This window comes from Scylla paramamosain, chromosome 36 (assembly GCF_035594125.1).
Source record: "Scylla paramamosain isolate STU-SP2022 chromosome 36, ASM3559412v1, whole genome shotgun sequence".
NCBI lineage: Eukaryota > Metazoa > Arthropoda > Malacostraca > Decapoda > Portunidae > Scylla > Scylla paramamosain.
Genome location: NC_087186.1, coordinates 14264408 through 14284407, shown reverse-complemented (window position 1 = coordinate 14284407; position 20000 = coordinate 14264408). Strand labels below are relative to the sequence as shown.

The 20000-nt window shown below is 37.3% G+C and overlaps 2 protein-coding genes across 5 annotated transcripts in view; both read left to right on the top strand.

The window, feature by feature from the left end:
- LOC135091050 (calcium uniporter protein, mitochondrial-like) overlaps positions 1 to 14614 on the top strand; it is a 165735-nt gene extending 151121 nt beyond the window's left edge. The window contains exons 4-8 of the mRNA XM_063988386.1: positions 56 to 226; positions 937 to 1055; positions 5013 to 5159; positions 5778 to 5981; positions 6456 to 14614. Coding sequence (XP_063844456.1) covers positions 56 to 226; positions 937 to 1055; positions 5013 to 5159; positions 5778 to 5981; positions 6456 to 6719 — 905 coding nt within the window. The 3' untranslated portion in view covers positions 6720 to 14614. The remainder of the gene's footprint in view (positions 1 to 55; positions 227 to 936; positions 1056 to 5012; positions 5160 to 5777; positions 5982 to 6455) is intronic.
- A 486-nt stretch (positions 14615 to 15100) lies between these two features.
- Positions 15101 to 20000, top strand: part of LOC135091048 (calcium/calmodulin-dependent protein kinase type 1G-like) — a 24163-nt gene continuing 19263 nt past the window's right edge. Inside the window, exon 1 of one of the 4 annotated variants that reach the window (XM_063988384.1) lies at positions 15101 to 15260. The gene's annotated coding sequence lies outside the window, so the exon portion shown is untranslated. Of the gene's footprint in view, positions 15261 to 18304; positions 18404 to 20000 lie in introns of those variants that run through there. The other 3 variants (XM_063988380.1, XM_063988382.1, XM_063988381.1) reach the window with 3 other exon arrangements.

Here is a 20000-nt window from a genome sequence, read left to right as displayed (position 1 = left end):
CTCTCTCTCTCTCTCTCTCTCTAACAGTAACCTAACCTATCGTAACACATTGCAGGAGTGACGGTGACGGTATGTAACGGCCTGCCGCAGCTCACAGTGCCGCTTCCCTCCCGCAATGACCGCTGCCGCTTCACTCTCCGCCCCGTCACCCACACCGTGCAGGACCTCGTGGATCAGCTCACCCACGAGGACCACGGCATTGACAGGGTTGTCCTTAGAACCGTAGGTGAGTCGGGATGTGCGCGGGGGGCAGGTAGGAAGTGTGTATTGAGGAGGTGTGTGTGTGTGTGTGTGTGTGTGTGTGTGTTCTTACGTAATTGTATTTTTACAGGATGGAGTCAGTTTGTATTGTCCCGTCTTTATAAATTAGTTTCTCATATCTATCTTTAAAATCATGAATGTTCCTGTGTTTGTGTGTGTGTGTGTGTGTGTGTGTTTGTTTGTGTGTTTTCATATTCTCCACACTCTAAGGACCGTATTCTGAAACGTTTCCGCGCCGCACGTCCATTACATTCAAAAGTCTCTCTGTTTGAAGCTACACGTGTTTTTAAGGATGTTTTTTTTTATGGTTCTAGTGGCAGCATAGCAAGATTTGTACGTTATGAAACGGAAAAATAGTCTTGAGAACCGGGCTAATTATCTGTGGCCTTTGAAAATAGTCGTGGTGAGAGAGCAAAGCGTTTAACACAAGTAGTAGTAGTAGTAGTAGTAGTAGTAGTAGTAGCTTTAGTAATAGTAGAAGAAAATATTCCACACTCTCTCTAACCTCTCCCCAACACACGTATATACCAGCAGTAGTAGCAGCAGCAGCAGTAGTAGTAGTAGCAACACCAACAGTAGTAGTAGTAGTAGTAGTAGCAGTAGTAGTCACTTAGTTCCTGGATAACCTCCTACACAGCCTCTCTCACCTCACTAACACATACTCTTCACCACCAGATGGCACGCGCATTTCCTCCTCCGACAGCATCGAGTCTCTACTGATGAACGACTTCGACTTGATCATCAACGACGTGCGGTACAGAGTGGAGGTGCCGTCGGGACAGAAGCTCACCCTGGTAGGCCTGCTCTCTGCGTTACAGTCTAGTGTGTTCTGTGAGGGAGGGTAAAGAGAGTATTTTTTAGGGTCTAAGGGAAGGTGTAGCTGTGTTTTTAGGGTTTTAGGGAGAGTTTAGATGTATTTTTAGGATTTTAGGATCGGTGTAGATGTGTTTGTTTGGTGAAATAGTGTAAATTCGTTGTTTTAGGCGGGTGTTAATGTAATTTTTAAAGGGGAAAGGGAATAGATGAAGTGTTTTTTAGGGTACAGGGAGCGTATAGATGTATGTTTTAAAAGGAAAGTGTGTCAGTATGTTGTCTAATGTCTGAATTTTTTCATCTAATTGATAGGAAAACATTATTAGTAAACACAGCAATTATTACACGGGTAACTGTGATATACGCAGTGAATGTGACCTTGACCTTGCTGACTCCGATCCAAACACACACACACACACAGATAGATAGATAAATAGATACATAGATATTTCATTGACCGCTAAATACAGGACATATGATAATTCCAATAAATCTTACATTAAAAACAACTAAAACATGAGAGACAACACACGCACACACGCACACGCACACACACAAGTCAAGGGCAAACACTCCCAACCTCATTCCGTCATTGTTCTGCCGCGCTACCATGCAAATCACCACCCAGCTTCTCCCTCTCCTGTGTCCTTGGTGACGTGTCCTTTGTTTCCCAGGCTGTTAATCTCTCGTTATTACTGACTTGTTATCCTAATTTATTTCTGATTGTTCTATATGACACTTTTTTATTTATTTATTTTTTTCAGTTTTCCTTGGTTTCTTCTCCCAGTTTCCTTTTCTTTTCTTTTTTTTCATTTGCTTTCTTTCTTTTCTCAGTTTTTCTTGCTTTCTTTTCTCAGTTTCCCTTGCTTTCTTTTCTCAGTTTCTCTTGCTTTCTTTTCTCATTTTCTCTTACTTTCGTTTCTCTGTTTTCTTTCCTTTCTTTTCTCATTTTCCCTTGTTTTCTTTTCTCTGTTTCCCTTGCTTTCTTCCCTCTGTTTTTATGAGTCTTAAAACTAAATATCATTTGTTTTATTTATTTATTTTCTTATTCCTTGCCTCTTGTTTCTTTTATTTTTGTTTTTGTTTTTGTTTTGTTTTGTTTCCTTTTTTTTTCCATTATACTGTGAGGTATTGCGTGTTGTTATGACTTGTTGAAAAGTTTAATTACTGTGGGTGGTGTGTACGGTTAGTTTGTTGTGTTTAATTAGCAGTATATCGTTATAATATAGTTCCTTATTGTTTTGAATGGTAATTATAGTTTCTTTTAATTAACTTCTCGTTGTTCTGACAGATATTAGACTGTGTTTTCTCAAGTTACTGAAAGATTAATTAGTGTCTTTTTCATTGCTTGTCTTCAAGTCATAATTTACTTTTATGTTCTTTTGAGTGATAATAGTTTTGTTTCTCACTTCCATAAGATATTTATGTGCTAGTTTTTGTCTATTTATATTCGTATCTACATATTTATTTTGCAAGGGTTCTAAAGGATAACGATTTACAAGTGCTACCTTTTATCTTTGTATATTTGTATCTACATTACATATACTTTGCAATGGCTCTAAATAATTCGTGTCTTTTTATATTCATACCTACACATCATCAACTTTAAATTATACGTATCTTTTTTTTATATTCATACGTACATATCATCAACTTTGGAATGGTTCCGAGTGTCTATCTATACTCATACCGACATATCATCTATTTGACAGCGGTTCTAAGTGATAATGGTTTGTGTTTACAGTCTGAGATATTGAACTGCCACATTCCATGAGATTGTATTGCTTTAATTAACACGAGTGAAGTGGATGGTTAGATGTGGATCATTAGCACTTCAGAGAGAGCTAATTGGCAGTTAATACGTGTATCTGGAACAACTGATACTTTCTCTTGTGTGTTTCTCTCATCGTTATTTCAGAAGATTCGTTAATTAGTGTTTTAAGAATCGTGCTTTCCCTTAATGCTTCTCTTTTAATTACCTTTTAAAGATGGATGTTAATATTAATTACTTATTAAAGAGTGATATTTTCTTCATTTTTTTATCTTGTGTGTAACTTTCAAAGGGGCATTAATTTTTATTGCATTTAGCAGTTAAAATTATGATGAATGAAATGCTTGACAAAAAGAAGGTTCTGTCAAAATGTGGGACAATTTTCCTGCTTGACGCAATGAAGGCGAAGAAAAAGAAGAAAAAAGAAAGAAAGAAAAATGTCAGGAAAGTATGCAATTAATGAAGAAGATTGTAAAGTAAAGAAAAAAAAAAGTGAAAATTGTGATAAAATATTTGACGGAGAGAAAGTCGTGTCAGTATGTGGGACACTTCTCCTGCTTGACACAATTAGTACAAAGGAAAAGTTGTCATTATATTGATCTTGCCTTCATTATTTCAGTCAGTCAGGTGCAAGGAGTCTTAATTAGCATTGTTACTCTCACTTGTTCATGTCTGCTGCCTCATCTGATGGCTTCTCATAAAACTCATTAGTGCTTTAGATGTTATTATTGCTACTTTTATTCATTTATTTATATATTGTTATTATTTATTTATTTATTGTTATTATTCTTTTACTGCAATTATTTTATATGTTGATAATTGTGTACCTGATCATATGATTGTTTTTTTGTTTGTTTTTTACTAATGAATTGTTGATATAATATACAGAAGAGTTATCATTTTTTATTGCTATTCAGTAAATCTGTTATTTCATCAATTAATCAGTAACACACATTTCTACACAGTTTTGTAATTCCATGAGATTTTTCAGTAATTATGAATACTGCTCCCATTGTTGGCATAATACTGAGAAATATATATATATATATATATATTTTTTTTTTGTCTTAAAATAAGTTTATCATTATTTCATAACATATTTATAATTCAATGTTATTTATAAGGATAAAAAAACAAACCACTACTGTTTATATATATATATATATATATATATATATATATATATATATATATATATATATATATATATATATATATATATATATATATATATATATATATACTTTTCCTCTCACAACTAACCCCCTCTTTAAAAAAAAAAGAAAGAAAGAAATTATAAACAATTTCACGGGCCATAAACAAGAAAAAAGGGAAAAAATCTGCCACAAAAATTACAATTACAATGAAACAAAAAAATAAAAAATAAATAAATATTTTAAATAAACACAAACTTTCCATACAATAAAAACAATAAGCTTAACCTCACAGTAGCTTGCCATCAGACACAGGGACCCAGGAATGCAGGAATTGAATCCGGTGAATCCTTGAGGCACCACCACCACCACCACCACCACCACCACCACCACCACCACCGCCACCTTCACTCCGCCACACTAAAGGGGACCCACCCTCACTAAAGCAGAAGAACACACAGAGAAAAATAAAACAGAAAAGATTTAAACTTGTGAAAGAAATAACACTCACACACACACACACAAAAGCTTCACAGATACATCATACATATAGACTCAAGGTTACAAGGTTTATACAGTCTAAATGAAGCAACAAGACAAAGTGCAAACAGAATATGTAGTGTATAAACAGAATCATATAGAAACGTGTCCATCAGTGTGTGTGTGTTATAATTCACAAGCCTGTGTGTGTGTGTGTGTGTGTGTGTGTGTGTGTGTGTGTGTGTGTGTGTGTGTGTGTGTGTGTGTGTGTGTGTGTTATTTTTTCATGAGTACAGCCCACACTTAATGAAGCTATAAAACAGAATTTAAGCAGCATAATATACAAATATATGATATATATTAAATATATAATATATATGTATATTATATATTTAATATATAATATATACTGAATATATAATATATATTATATATATAAACATATGTGCATTGGTGTTTGTATGTTTTTATAATTCACAAGTCTCTGTGTGTGTGTGTGTGTGTGTGTGTGTGTGTGTGTGTGTGTGTTGCAGGAGGAGCTGAGTGACATGGGAGATGTGAGGCAGCTGGTAAACAAGCTGTACATGGCTCTCAATGTGGACCAGCACCAGATTATGAAGGAGAGGGACATCCTGGCTCAGATTGAGGACCTGAAGACACAGCTGGCTCCTCTTGAAAAGGTATGGATAGGGAACATTGTAACAACTGGTTCCTCTTGAAATGGTATGACAGAACATTTTCATAACTCACCACTCTTGAAAAGGTATGGATAGGGAACATTGTAACAACTGGTTCCTCTTGAAATGGTATGACAGAACATTTTCATAACTCACCACTCTTGAAAAGGTATGGATAGGGAAGGTCCTCACAACTTCCTTCTCTTATAAAGGTAGATAGAGAGCATCTTCACAAATTGGTTCTCATGAAAAGGTACAGATAGGAAAGGTTTTCACAAGTTTCTCCTCCTGGAAAGGTATGAATAGGGTATTTTTCCTGTTTTTCTTCTGTGTTCATGTGAATTTTGTCCAACAGTAAATAAGTAGTCATGTTTTCTTCTTTCTGCGTGTGAATTTTATGCAAGAGTAAGTGATTATATTTTTCTTATTTCTTTCGTAGAAGTTGTACAAAGGTTATCATATTTTCTTTCTTCTACATGTAAATTTTGTACAAGAGTAAGTAATCACATTTTTCTTCCTTCTTCATGTGAATTTTGTTCAAGAGTAATCATATTTTCCCTTCTGCATGCAAGTTTCCTTCATACACTGCCTCATAAATGACACACCCCCTCACCACAACAGAAACGTGAGGACCTAGTGAAGGCAGCAGAGCGCCGTACCACCATCCTGGCCTGGGCTGGGCTGGGATACATGGCCCTGCAGTTTGGGTTTCTGGCCAGACTGACTTGGTGGGAATACTCCTGGGATATCATGGAGCCTGTCACTTACTTTGTCACCTACGGCACGGCGATGGGAGCTTATGCTTACTATGTGCTGACGAAACAGGTGAGGTTGAGGCTTAGGTGTTGTGTTAGGCAGGTGTGCATATGTGTGTGTGTATCGGTTAAACAAGTGAGGCTGGGGAAGTGTTGGTTTTATAGGCAGGTGTGAGTGTATTGTGTGTGTTTGTGTTTGGTAAATAAATGAGGTAGGATAGGTGTAGGTTTGAGATGACAATGTGTGTTTCCTCTATGCAGGGTAAAGGTGAGGCAGGAAAGGTGTTGTTTTGTGTTAGGGAGGTGTAAGTTGTGTGTATCTGTGTGTGTGTGTGTGAGACAGGGAAGGAATTGGTTTTGTAGGCAAGTGTGTATGTGTATGTGTATCTGTACTGGCTAAACAGGTGAGGCAAGAAAGCTGTTAGTTATCCAGGCAGGCTTGGGTGTGTGTGAGACAAGGAAGGAGTTGGTTGTGTAGGCAGATGTGTGTATGTGTGGAACAGTACAGGTCATTCGCTCACACTGACACACCCTCACCTTGCAGGAATTCCTGTTACCTGACGTACACGACAGACAGTTCCTCCTCTGCTTCCACAAGAAGGCCAAGAAACTGGGACTCAACGTGGAAAAGTACAACATGCTCAAGAACCGTCTGGCAGAGCTCCACAAGGACTTAGACAGGCTACGAGATCCCCTCGCCCTCAACCTACCTCACTCCATGCTGAAAGAACCACGGACCTCCAAGGCACCCCTCGCTAAGGCCCAGAAGACCATCAAGAACCTGCTGGGGCTGCGGGAAGACAAGTAGCTCAGGCATCTGCTCTGGCCCAGGAAACAATAGCCAGCTGCACAGTGTTCCTCGAGAGCCCGAGTGGTGAGGTGGTGTGTTGTGGAGTCCCTTCCCTCAGCACGGCGTCACCCACCTCACTTGGTTTGTGGGGATGATAAGAGATTAACTGCCAATTTTGATAACTTTCCAATGAGCTTTGCCGTGTTAGTGGTGTCCGAGGGAGAGAATGTTTGTTGGACGTGTACTCGTATCTTGTGGAAAAACATTATCTGCGACACGATCGATACTTAGTGAAATGTTATCGCAGAAAGGGTGCGACCAGTTATTTCGTTTGAAATTATTGAATGCTATAATTAGACAGACAGCCCCACCCCCACCAGAAGAAAAGAAAAAAACTCGTACTTGTTATAACATGATAAAAAAAAAAAGGTTTAAAAGTGTCATAGATATACACGTAAGATATTCAACACACTATAAATTAACGCGCAACCAAAACACCTTCTGTCATACATAAATTATAACCTAACATCCTGCTACATGAACACACCAAATCAACGATAGCAACAGGGAACTACTACCACTATTACTACTACTATTACTACTACTACCACTATTACTACTACTTACATTAAGGACATTTTAGATCTTTCAATACACTACATTTTATCAGGAGTACTTGGAAGGGAAAATATTAAAGCCATGGGACATTGTGAGGTGAGTAAGGGGAGGGAGGTGAGGGAGGGTGTGCGGCCGCCACTCGTCACCTCAGTAGGACCACCGGGAGTCACCTCAAGGAGTAGCCGGCCAGTCAGGGAGGAGGAGGAGGGAATGACCCGCAGCCTTCAACCTGGGAAGAAATCAAAGATGTGTATCAAAAAGCACAAATGTATTTATCATGTATGACTTGTTAAACCCTCAAGTATATACACATGCGCACATACACACATACACACACCCCTCCCGTACACTACAACTAGGTAAATACAACTAGGTAAATACACTGACTTGTTAAACTGTCAGATATACACACAAACACACATACACACTCACTGACTTGCTAAACACACACACACACACACACACACACACACACACACACACACACACACACACACACACACACACACACACACACACACACACACACACACACACACACACACTCACACACACACCCACATACACACCATTAATAACACTTATACACACACACACACACACACACACATATACACACACACACACACACACACACATACACACACATGCATACATATAATCTTGAGGACATGTAAACGCTTAACATGATCTTGCTGCTACATACATACATACATACTGTGGAATGTTTCTATTAATCTGTTTAGGTTAATTTTATATCTAGTATTAAGTCCTTAAGTCATGAGTGAGGACGGTCCCAGCCTCCTCCCTGCTTCTCTTTCATATTATTGTGTCGAATTGCAGCCCCCAGTGACAACCCTTGAGACTTAGAAACAAGTAGACAGATGACAGGTAACCATAAACAGATAGGTAACAAAAAATGTGCTATCAGAGAAATAAATTAATCAGAAAAAATAATAAATGGATAAACAGACAAACAGGCAATAAAAAAAACATGCTTCTGGGAAAACAAATGAATTAGAATGAGTAATAAATAGGTAAATGGGCAAAAATAAGTGCTATTGCTATTTACTAGTGGAAAATTAATAAAACAAGTAGTAAGCAGAATAAAGAAATAAAAAAAAATTTGCAACTGGAAAACGCATGAATCAAAATAAAGATGAGAGTATATAAAGAAAGTGGGAAGAAATATTAAGTAGTAGAATCAATAATGGTGATGTTAAAGTGTCTTCATAAATTTTGGGTGATTGGTCTAGACTCTCAGTTGACAGTGAGAGAATTAAAGACTAATTGAAGTGTTGTCGTAACGTTCTGACAGACAAATGGATAAAGTAAAGTTATTATTGGAATTGATGTGATGAAAGATAAAAACATAAAATTGATGTACTAATCACAATGCTCAGAGAGATGTAAAGATAAGTTAAAATATCTGGCAATCATAATAATATAAGATAAAAAAATTATAAATTGATGTTCTGAGAGAAAAGATGAATTAATGTTTTCAGAGATAAAAAAAAAAAAAAGAAACTGAAATGCCTGGTTGTCACGAAATTCCAAAATAGAAATATAGACGAAATTCCAAAATAGAAATAGAAATTGATGTTCTGAGAGATAAAAAGATGGATTAGAATGCTTGGTTGTCACAGTATTCTCATGTAAGAAGATAAATTGATGTTTTGAGTGACTAAAAGATTAATTGACATTTTACAAAATGAAAAGATGAATTAAAATGTCTGGTTCTCACAATATTTTGAGATAAGAAAGATGAATTGATGTTTTGAGGGATAAAAGGATAAAGTGAAAATATATAGTCATTCCGAAGTTGTGAGAGAAAGAAGACGAAGTGAAGCAAGTAAGCAGATAAATTGAAAATGTACCAAGTAAAAAGATAAATTGAAAACGCCTAGCAATCCCAGTCTGAGAGAAAGAAGGCGAGCAGAAGCAAATGGTCACACAATACAAAGATAAACTGAAAACTCCTGCAAATATCTGAGAGAAAGAAGACAAAGTGAAGCAAGTAAACAGATAAACTGAAAACACTCAACTATCCCAGTGTTCCGAGAGAAAGAAGACAGACAGAAGCAAGTAGTCACACAATCCTGCGTTAAAATAGCGGCTCCTGACTCACCGGACATCCCTCTAGCTAGACATACACTGCTCATAGCCCCGAGACATCTACCACTTCACCAACAAATAGTTTGACAATGTGTCTTCCTAACGAGGTGGGTCTGTGGTCCGCCAGTGGTCCCAGCGGAAGGGTTGATGGGACCCCGGACAGGAACGGTTTACTTTTGAGCCCCGCGACCCTTGAACCCTGAACCCTGAACCCCCAGTGAGCTGATCCCTCAAGCATCGACTGCTGTCCATTCAGTTCACCTCCAGTTTAAGCTTGTACTGCTTTTTGGCATATTCAAAGCGTCGCACTTTTTACTCGCATGACGTTCGTTGTAGGTTAGTCAAGGTCGGTTGGTTGGTTCTGATTGAAAGTTTATATTCTTCTAATCTGGTAATGTTTCTTGATATATTAAAACAAATAGGGAAGGTTTCCGCATGTGGTGTTGACGCCTCACTTGTATATTTATTTTATTTTTTCATTTTTTTTTCCCTCTCTCTGTCAGTCCCCTGCCGAGATAGCTCCCAATGATGATGATGATGTCACTGTTTTTTTACCTCCAGCGTCATAAATTGTTACTTATTGGTAGTGCCCTAAAGTTGAAGGGGTCAGAACAAGGGTGATACGATTATTACCATTACTTTTGTATTACTGGTTGTTAAGGCTAGTCTTTCATATACGCCATTGGTTGATGTTTGCTAATAAGTAGCTGGTTTTTAAACATTTTTATAGTGTTATCTGAATAGAACGGAACAGACAGAGTTTAGCAATACATATTTTATAACAAGATAGTTGGTTGACCCATTGGCTATAATTGACATTTTTATATAACCTCCATTGCCATTTACAATCTATTCTCAATTCTCTATAGTGTATCAGATTCTCATCCTCGACTTCGATAGTTAACTTTATCTAAATATAATTCCTATTTAGCCTTCTACATCTACCATTATAGGCACTCATTCCTCTGCCATTAGCTTGCCCTTGTATACACAGAAAACTTGATGTACAGGTGTGGCCGGCAGCTCCCACACATTTCAGTTAAAAAAAAGATACATAGTTATATTTTCTGATGAATTCACGTTATAGATCTATTTTGCAGGACACGAATGTGTTGATCTTGTTATGCGTTGTTGTGGTTATTGGGGAATTATATCTTGTTATTATTAGATAAGTATACCAAGACTGCACATATTTGCCACTCATTCAGTTTTCTTTTTCATAGTAAGAAAGAGAATGATTAAAAAAAAACCTGAAAGGAATACTGATAAAAAAAAAATCTTCCGCTAATTGCTACGTCCTATTCCCTATTACTCTTAAGGACAAAAAACATCGATAGAGAACACTTTCATGCTGTTGTAATTAATCGTAAATCGAAAACCTCCAAATACACAAATATTCACTAGCTTTAACCAACATTAACACTTACCATATCAGCTCTAGACATAGGTGAGAGGAAGGACAGTAACACAGCATATTTTTTGGTTTAGCTTCAGGTTTTCTGTGTATATATGTACATGTAACCAATACTAACTAATCACTCCTTCCTCCCAGTCCTCTCTTGTCCCTGCCTCTGGGAATCTAGAAGTGTGAATCAGGCTACATTGTTTCCCTATATTTCCGTCTCCCCTTCCTGCATACCACTCAGCTAGTGTCTAGCAAAAATTAGTGCGGATTTCCCCCATGGTTCATAAGCCCAAGCCCTGTGCCGGCCTCGTCTTACTAGTGATCATCCCTTCTGAGTGACAATCATCTAGTCAGGTGTCCGTGGCGCCCTGCCAAGGAACACAGAGTCTGTCGGCGTATCTCAAACCGTTTCTTTTCACGCCTTCATTCACTGCTTGGAAGGAACGGACATGTTGTTGCGCCTTCCTTACATACCCCCTACCCCCACCAAGTCGTCAGTCCCACAAAGCTTGTCAAATTTCTGCCTGTTTTGAGGTCCGTGTCTTGTGGTGAGGTGAGGTTAGGTGGTATCCATCAGGCCAGGGCAGTGCTGGCTTATGGTGCTTGTTGGGTGTGGCGTGTTGCTCTGTGCTGGCCCAAGGATCCCTCTTTTTCTGCCTCACTCACATAATGCGTAATAGGAGAAAAATTAAAAACTGAATATTCTCGCCATGAACAAACTGCCTGGGTGTTTCTTTCATCTTTTCAGGAATAGATGAGAAACCAGTAATATTTTAGCTCTCAAAATGAAAACCAGTCCAATATTTTAGTTCCTAAGGTGAAAATCAAGTGAATTTTGATGACTTTTAAACCTCACATGGCCAGAACATGACAAAAAGCATCTACATATATATACAAACACACAACACACTGCACTAAAAATCTAAACAAAAATCGTTAAATGAATTGGGTGGTTTGTTTATGAGTGACAATATTTCACTCACGCTGCCCTGTAGCCTTCCTGTGGCGGGACTGACGACTGGCAACCCTATTTGGGATTCCTGCCATTTCCTTTCATTTCTGTATCCTGCGCTGTTCTCTCTCGCTCTCTGCTGCTACTGATTTATCGCGTTTCAGTTTGTAATTGGTGTTATAGAAAAATTGGATTGCTTTTAGGTATTATTTGAATGTGAGCCTCCCTCGTCTCTCAAGGGCACGAGAGAGTTCTTTTTTCTCTGATTTATGCATTACAGTTTGCGTTTAGGGGTTAGCGTTGTGGTGTGTGCCAGCAGTGATTGCCTCCAAGGTGTGGCTGTTGTGAAGGGTGAGCTGGTAAAGAGCTCGCTCTTTACGTGTGATTTAGAGATGAATTAGTGAGTTCATGGGAAACGCACATTTTCCTGCTTGAGATTTGTGGCATTTTGAGTATGACATAAATATCTCTTTCGCTTATCCTTATTATTTTTTATAGTCTGCTTTTATTTTACTGTAGAGACTTTTTTTTTATCAATTTATCAACTTTCATTTTGGTTTATCGTCCTGTTTCTATTGTTTAGGGACTGGTAACCTCACTGGGCCTTTTTTCAACCCTTCATTTACCCAGTGCCCTTCACAAAAAATAAATAAAATAAATAAACAGGATAAATACATGACTCATCTGTTCATAAACAGATTCTTTAGTTGATCTCAGCCTGAAGAAAGAAGAAGAGAGAAACTTGAGAAAGAGAGCAAGTTTGAATTAATGTCAGCTGTATGATGCCACAAGAAGTATCTCCAAAGTGTGTGTTTCCTGTGAATGCTGCCAGTTGCCTCCATCCTGCGTGTGTTTCTGGTGAAGGCAACGGTTTTAAAAGATAATCTAACTCATTTTTCCTTTTTTTTTGTCTTTATGTACGTATGTTTGTGTTGTCCAGATTTTTATTCCCATCTGTCCGAGTGTCAGGTGATGGCACGGCTTGATTACTTCTGTGTCTCGGCTGGCTGGCTGTTGGTGTGATGTGATCTTATTTTTAACACGTGAACCCAAGCAAATCCTGGGCCATTTTCAAGTCAGGCAAACACACACACACACACACACACACACACACACACACACACACACACACACTGCTTACTGATGCTGCAATGAACAAGGCATCTTATGTTAGAATTATCCTGGCAGTGAACCCTCAGATTATTCTGGAAAGAAGGCTATATAGTTTATTATGCTGAAGAATTAGTTCTACTTGAGTGCCATAACAGAAAGGTCTTTTAGCAAACTCAGGTCATTAGAGGAGTCATTTGGCAATGTGTATTTAACTAATGGTTTACTCCGATTTTTAACGATGCTAGTGCATCCAACAAAACATTATTTCGCTAAATACAATGTTCGTTCAAGAGGTTCTGATGAGTTCGTTGTATTTTTGCTTATAAAGATCTAGAGTTTGTTAATTGCAAGGCTTGTTTGATAAGTTAGATGAGCTTAAAGTATTCACTACAGCTAACTTTCCCAATATTGAGGGTATACTGTCCTGTATACAATACTACAAGTACTACACACCTTCGCTTACCAGCTTCTGTTGTAACCTAAGCTAACTTAACCTCACCCATGTTAATTTATACAGTTACCACCACGTTTGTCTACCTAATTCATCCATGACATGCATACATACATACATATTCAAATATCTCAGAGAAATACATATACAAGGTGTCCCAGTTATTCTAATACTTTTGGAGACTAATTTTGAGAATTATTCCAAGCATTTTTTTTTTCTTCTTTGATAAAAATTTGTATCGTCAACCATTGAAAAGTTATGTGATTAGATTCGAAAAATTCATCTCGTCAGTTTTTGTCATAAAAGAAAAAGATAATTAAACTATAAAATTTACGTTCTTAAATTTTACCATAGCAAAAATGTTTAAACCCTGAATTCATCATCATAATCTTTGTCGTAGAAGAAAAAGATGTTTATATTGATCCAAAAATTCATCATCTTAATTTATATCATAGAAGAAATGATTAAGCCGCAAATATTCACCGTCTTAATTTCAGTCTGTTCTTGGACACCATGTACAGAACCAGTGTGTTATCAAAGGACACTGCTAGGATTTGTTAGGGTGCATGTTTTCATTGCTGCTGCTGCCGTGGCCTGGTCAGTGCCGGCGCCAGGTGAAGGAGGGCACAGTGCCACACTCCAAGGGGCCCCAGAAGTGTGGGCAACCTTCCACTCTTCTGACCTGGAAACACTCAAAATTATCTTCACTTTTTAGGCGGTGTGGCTCCTGTGTTTCTGCATTTTATTTCATTATTTTTTATTTATTTATTTTTTCTTTATCTTTATGACGATTTCTGAGTTTTTTTTATTTGTTGTTTTATATTTATTTGTTTATTTTATTTATTCATTTATTTTATTTTCTGCTCTATCCTTGTGACGATTTTTTTTTTTTTCGTATGTTATGATGTGTGGAATACATGAGTGATATACATGAAAGAGAAAAGGTCTCACTTAATTAATCATATGCCTTCCTAATGTATTCTTATTGTATTTTCTTTAACAAAAAAAAAAAAATGTGTGATTCTTTTAAGTTATGATTTATTGTGTATCGAAAAAAGAAAACTTCGCTATTTTTTTTTTCGATTTTTCTTCTCTTATTGCACAAAAACCGTTATCTTTTTACATCTAAATTAAATAATAAAAAAAGTATATACCTTTTGTTTTGGTTCATAAAAAAAAAAGTAATGGAATGAAATAAATGAATAAAACTTTATGCTCCTGTAATATAATGTAAAATAAAACTTGTTAAGCATTTGTAAGTGTGATGTTTGAATGAGTTACACATTAGAGAGAGAGAGAGAGAGAGAGAGAGAGAGAGAGAGAGAGAGAGAGAGAGAAAAGATAAGTTTGAAGGGAAATGTTTAAAGAGGCTTCAATTTCAAAACAGTTATCAAATTTTGGATGATCATCTTGGCAGCATTTGGGGACTGGTGCCTCAGCGGACCTTTTTTTCAGCTTTTCTTTTTTTTTTTTTTTTTTTTTTCTTGCCCTTGGCCCGATTCCCTCCTACATAAAATAATAATAATAAATAAATAATAAACAGCAGTGTCTAACTAAGGTATAATTCGCTTCTTAATTAGACTTTGCTGTATATTACTTTATTTAACATATCGACCTATCCATGTATTCCTTTTTTCATTCATCATTCTTTTTTTTTTCTTCTTCTTCTTCTTAAGCTCGTAGTGAACTCATGTGCTTCAATAAAATCCCAAGCAATATAAACACTTCGCTTCCCATTTTCTATTATGTGTTGCGTGGCCACACAAGAATACCACTTCAGTGTGCTCCTGACCTTGGTAGGGGTAGGACGCACGCCTCTTCTTCCCCTCGCCTCTTCTTTCACCTTGAGCAAGAACCACATTGGAAACTGACGATTGATGGAAAGAATCAACATTTTAAGAAAAGGTAGGTGTCTCAATATCCGAGTACTGTATGTGTTATGAATATAGTCACGTCAAAGTGCTTCATGATCATTCGAAGCAATGGGGAGGATTCGAAAAGGCTCTGTTTGAAAATACACGAGTTTTTAAGGGTGTCTTTATAGTTCTAGCGACAGACTAACAAGATATCTATATTATTAATAAGGGAAACTCTCTTGAGAACCTGGCTAATCATCTCTGTGGCCTTTGAAAATAGCCATGGTGAGAGGGCAGAGCGCTTCACAATACTGAGCGAAGTGGGGTGCCAAGTTGTGGGATGTGACGAGAATTCAATGCTAGTGAAAGTTTGAGTTGATATGGCACGCCCTTGACCTTCATGTGCAGACGCTGAGGTATTTATATCTGTGAGTACTGGGAAGTGTGAAGCCTGAAGGTTCATAAGGTTCATTGGTTTATATCTCAACGTTTTATTGTCTCAGCTGCTTTTAACGATCTTTAAAGTAAGTGTTAAGGTTTTCAAGTGTGTGTTTTTTTTTTTTTATGATTATTAGTAAAGAGTATCTTACATTAATGAGAGAACACCCATGAAAACGTAAGTAAACAATTCTGATGATATAACGTTTCATTGCCTCGAACCAGCTACTTGTAATGAACCGTAAAGTAAGATATAAAGTTTTCAAGTTTGCTTTCGATAATTCAAATGACCGTTTAAGCCACTCTTAAAAAAAAAAAAAAAAAGAAAAGTTAAATTAATAGTCTTGATGAAAGAACGAAGTGCAAATATTTCGAATCAGTGTTTCAAATGTTACTTCCACTGTCTCCAAGTGGCTAGTTTGATTGATGCTTAGAAAGGAAAGGGTGGGAGGGATGGAGAGAGTGGAGGAAGCGTGAGGAAGTGGAGGAAAGTGATGAGAGAGTGGGGGAGTTGATGTATGAATGGAGGGAGGATGGGCATGGAATGAAAGCGGGAAACAATAAAAGTAGGAAAGAAAGAGGGATGGAGGGAGGAAGGAGGGATGGATGGGGGAGGGATAAAAGGTATGAATGGAGGGAGGGTATGGAGAGGAAGAGGGAAAAGTAAAAGTAGGAAAGAAAGAGAGGGATAGAGGAGGGAAGGAGTGAAGGAGAGGGGAGGCCTGATGGAGGGATGGGGAAGAGGAGGCGAGAGAGGAAGAGTAGGCCAGCGAGGTTGTTAGAAGTGCAAGGACGTAACCTGAATCAAGGCTAGAATTATTATGAGGCATGCCATTATTTCCTAGAAGAGCACGGGAGTTGAATGCAGAGACGTGGTATATGAGAAAAAAAAAAATATTGGCTAACTTCGTAACATATAGAACTTGGTATATATATATAAAAAAAAAAAAAAAAACTGTTAGGTAACTTCATAAGACTTTATATACAAAAAAAAAAAAACTATTATTTAATTTCATAGCACACAGTAAGGCCATGGATAATACTTAAAAAAAATATGACATTTATTTTCCTATTACAAAATGTGAGAACATTTTGGAACACAAGACCATTTATTAACATTTCAACGTATTTACTATTGATTGGAAGTTTTCAAGGATTTTCCATGATTCCAGTGATAGTTTAACAAGTATTCTTCATCGTCAATAGGAAAAACTCATGAGAAACTGACCAATCATCTCTGTGGCCTTTGAAAATAGTGTTGATACGAGAAAAGACAGAAAAATAGGAAAAACATTATCCTTCAACATATTAATCTGTTAACCTATCTACCTATCTATATCTACACCTAGCTGTCCCAAAACAGGAAGGACATCATCTATCACTGTATTTGTTTGCCCATCCGTCTACCCATCTGTCTATCTATCTATCTATGCCTATCCGTTACAAAAAAAAAAAAAATCTTATAAAAACCAGCGTTAATCCGTATTCTGAAACACTTCTGCGCTGCATCTCTACTTCTTTCAAAAGGCTCTAGTTGAAGCTACGCGGTTTTTCAAGGATGTTTTTATGGCGCTAGAGACGCATTAACAAGATTTCTATATTATTTGAAGAAGAAACAGTCTTGAGAACCCGGCTGATCGTCTCCGTGGCCTTTGAAAACCGTTGTGGTGAGAGCGCCTCTTAATACAGCTCATTATCTTACGGACAATCTCATCATATTTTAAGTCAAGATCAAGATCAATCAACACGGGCACTCCAAGGTTAGATGGGATGACAGCCTCCCCACATTACACTGTTTATTTATGACTCCAGTGTTTCCTCGAGTGTGGGAGTGTGGGGTGTGTTATTAGGTGCAATTTCCTCCTCCTCCTCCTCCTCTCGTGGTATCAGGAGTCAAGGTGAACGGAGTGCCTCAAGGTTCGCATCTCCCTCCCTTCTTGCACCTTTCACCTCTCTCTCTCTCTCTCTCTCTCTCTCTCTCTCCTTATGTCAGTTTTCCTAACTTCAAAAATAAACTATAGATTCAAGAAACAAGAGTACAAAAAAAATTATCAGCAAACACATTTGAAATAAAATAAATAGATTCAAGAAAACACGAAAAAAATAGTGAAGAGAAAAAAATAACTTAAAATATATACAATCTCTTATTACCAGTTTTAGAACGAATAGAATCTAAATCTATACCAGTAAATAAAAAAAATAATAATAGAGAATGCACGAAGGTTTAAAGACTAAAACAAACATAAAAAGATCGGAAACTAAACAAACAATAAACAGCAGTGAATAAACAAACAAAAAACCAGGAAACTCAGGATTTATAAATTACATAATAATCTTAAAACTGAAAGATTTATAAGCGCCAGAATCTGCACATCCTCTCTTAACAAAAGAACAGGATGTTTTGAACCCTTGAGAGAGAGAGAGAGAGAGAGAGAGAGAGAGAGAGAGAGAGAGAGAGAGAGAGAGAGAGAGAGAGACGTAAATAGTATGTGGAAGGAAGGAATTAAGAAGATAAGTCAAGAAATAAAGAAAGAAAAAAATGAGTAAAGAAAAAGGAAGGAAGACCGACACAAAGGAGAGAGAGAGAGAGAGGAAGCGGCGTGGCAACTCATATGAGGAAGAGGTGCAAGAGGTGAGGATGAAGAAAATGGGAGTGAGCGAGTGAGCGAACCAGTAGGGAGAGGACAGTGGTGGCGCAAGTGAGAGTAGAGAGAGCAAGCGTGTGGGATGTAGCGTGCACCAGTTAAAGTCAAGGTGAGAGAGAGAGAGAGAGAGTGTGTGGGGGAGTGGCTTGTTTAAAAATAACTTAAATCTTGAAATGTTCCAATGACTTATTATAATGATGAAAGACATGAAGGATCACATTCTGAAACGCTTCGCCCTCTCACCACGATTATTTTTTTCAAAGGCCACAGAGATGATTAGCCGCGTTCTCAAGTATTTCTCCCGTTAATAATGTTGAAATATTGCTAATCTGTCACTAGAACCCTAAAAAACACCCTTAAAAACCCGTGTCACTTCAACTAGTCTTTTGAAAGGAGTGGAGATGCGATCAGAAATATTTCCGAAGCATTTCTCCCGTTAATAATGTTGAAATATTGTTAATCTGTCACTAGAACCCTAAAAAAACACCCTTAAAAACCCGTGTCATTTCAACTAGAGCCTTTTGAAACAAGTGGAGATGCGAGCAGCTGTGTTTCAGAATATGGTCCTAGGAATTAAGAAATGACAAAATAACCTTGGAGTGAAGTGATGTAACAAGAGCGTTTAGTGGAGAATATTAACATGACGTATTTAATTTTTCTTCTCTTTTTTTTTTTAGGGGGGAGAGGGAGACGGGATTGAAATAAATGTTTTTAGCGTTATACGAGTTGAAGTGGAGTGCCTAAGGGATTTGAATTACGTGTTATTAAGGTGTTTAAAAAATATAAATGACGTGTTTTTTAGGGTTTTTGAATAGAAATGACGTGTTTTAAGGAATGTTGATATATAAATTATGTGTTTTTAGTTTTAAGGTTTAAATGACGTGTTTTGGGGGGAATTTTGGTGTTTCAATGACGTATTTTTTAAGGAGTTTGGAGTTGAAAATTATTATTCATGACGTTAACTGTGAGATGAAAAATGCGACATGATGTGATAAAGAAAAGGAAAAACAAGGAGGAAAAGAAGCACAGCGTAATGCGGGAGAAAAAATAATGAATGATGAGAAAATGAATGAAGAAAAGACGCAATAGACAAGAAATTAGACAATGAAAGGAATAGTGTATTACGTAGAAGAGGAAGAAAAGGAGAAGAACTAAACGAGAGAAAGAGAAGAGAAGAGAAAAAAGGATGAAAAATAGAAGAATTAACAAGAGAAAGTGAAGAAAAAAAGAATAGGAGAAGAATTAACGAGAGAGAGAGAGAGAGAGAGAGAGAGAGAGAGAGAGAGAGAGAGAGAGAGAGAGAGAGAGAGAGAGAGAGAGAGAAGAATTAAGGAGAGGAAGATAAATTAAAAAATAAGGAAAAGAAGAACAAAAACACCTCTTATCTCCGTATTCTCCTTGTATAGGTACTAAAACAGTCTCTATATCTTACAAATATCTAAAATTAACTCATTTCTATTTTTATTCTTGTACATCTGTTAAAACCTCGACGTCTTTTAAAACTGTCTAGAATTAACAGTTTTCTCTACTTATTCTCTCTTAAAACTATCCATTTCCATCTCTCTCTTGCGTCTCCTGGCAAAGGCGGCGACGAAGTGAAGAGCAGAGCAGAGAAAATCTAAGTCTTGCCTCTCCGTGTGTCTCTGTTGAACTCCCGGTCTCTGTGTCTCTCCCGCCTCTCTCGTCTCTCCTGCCGAAGGTTCTGC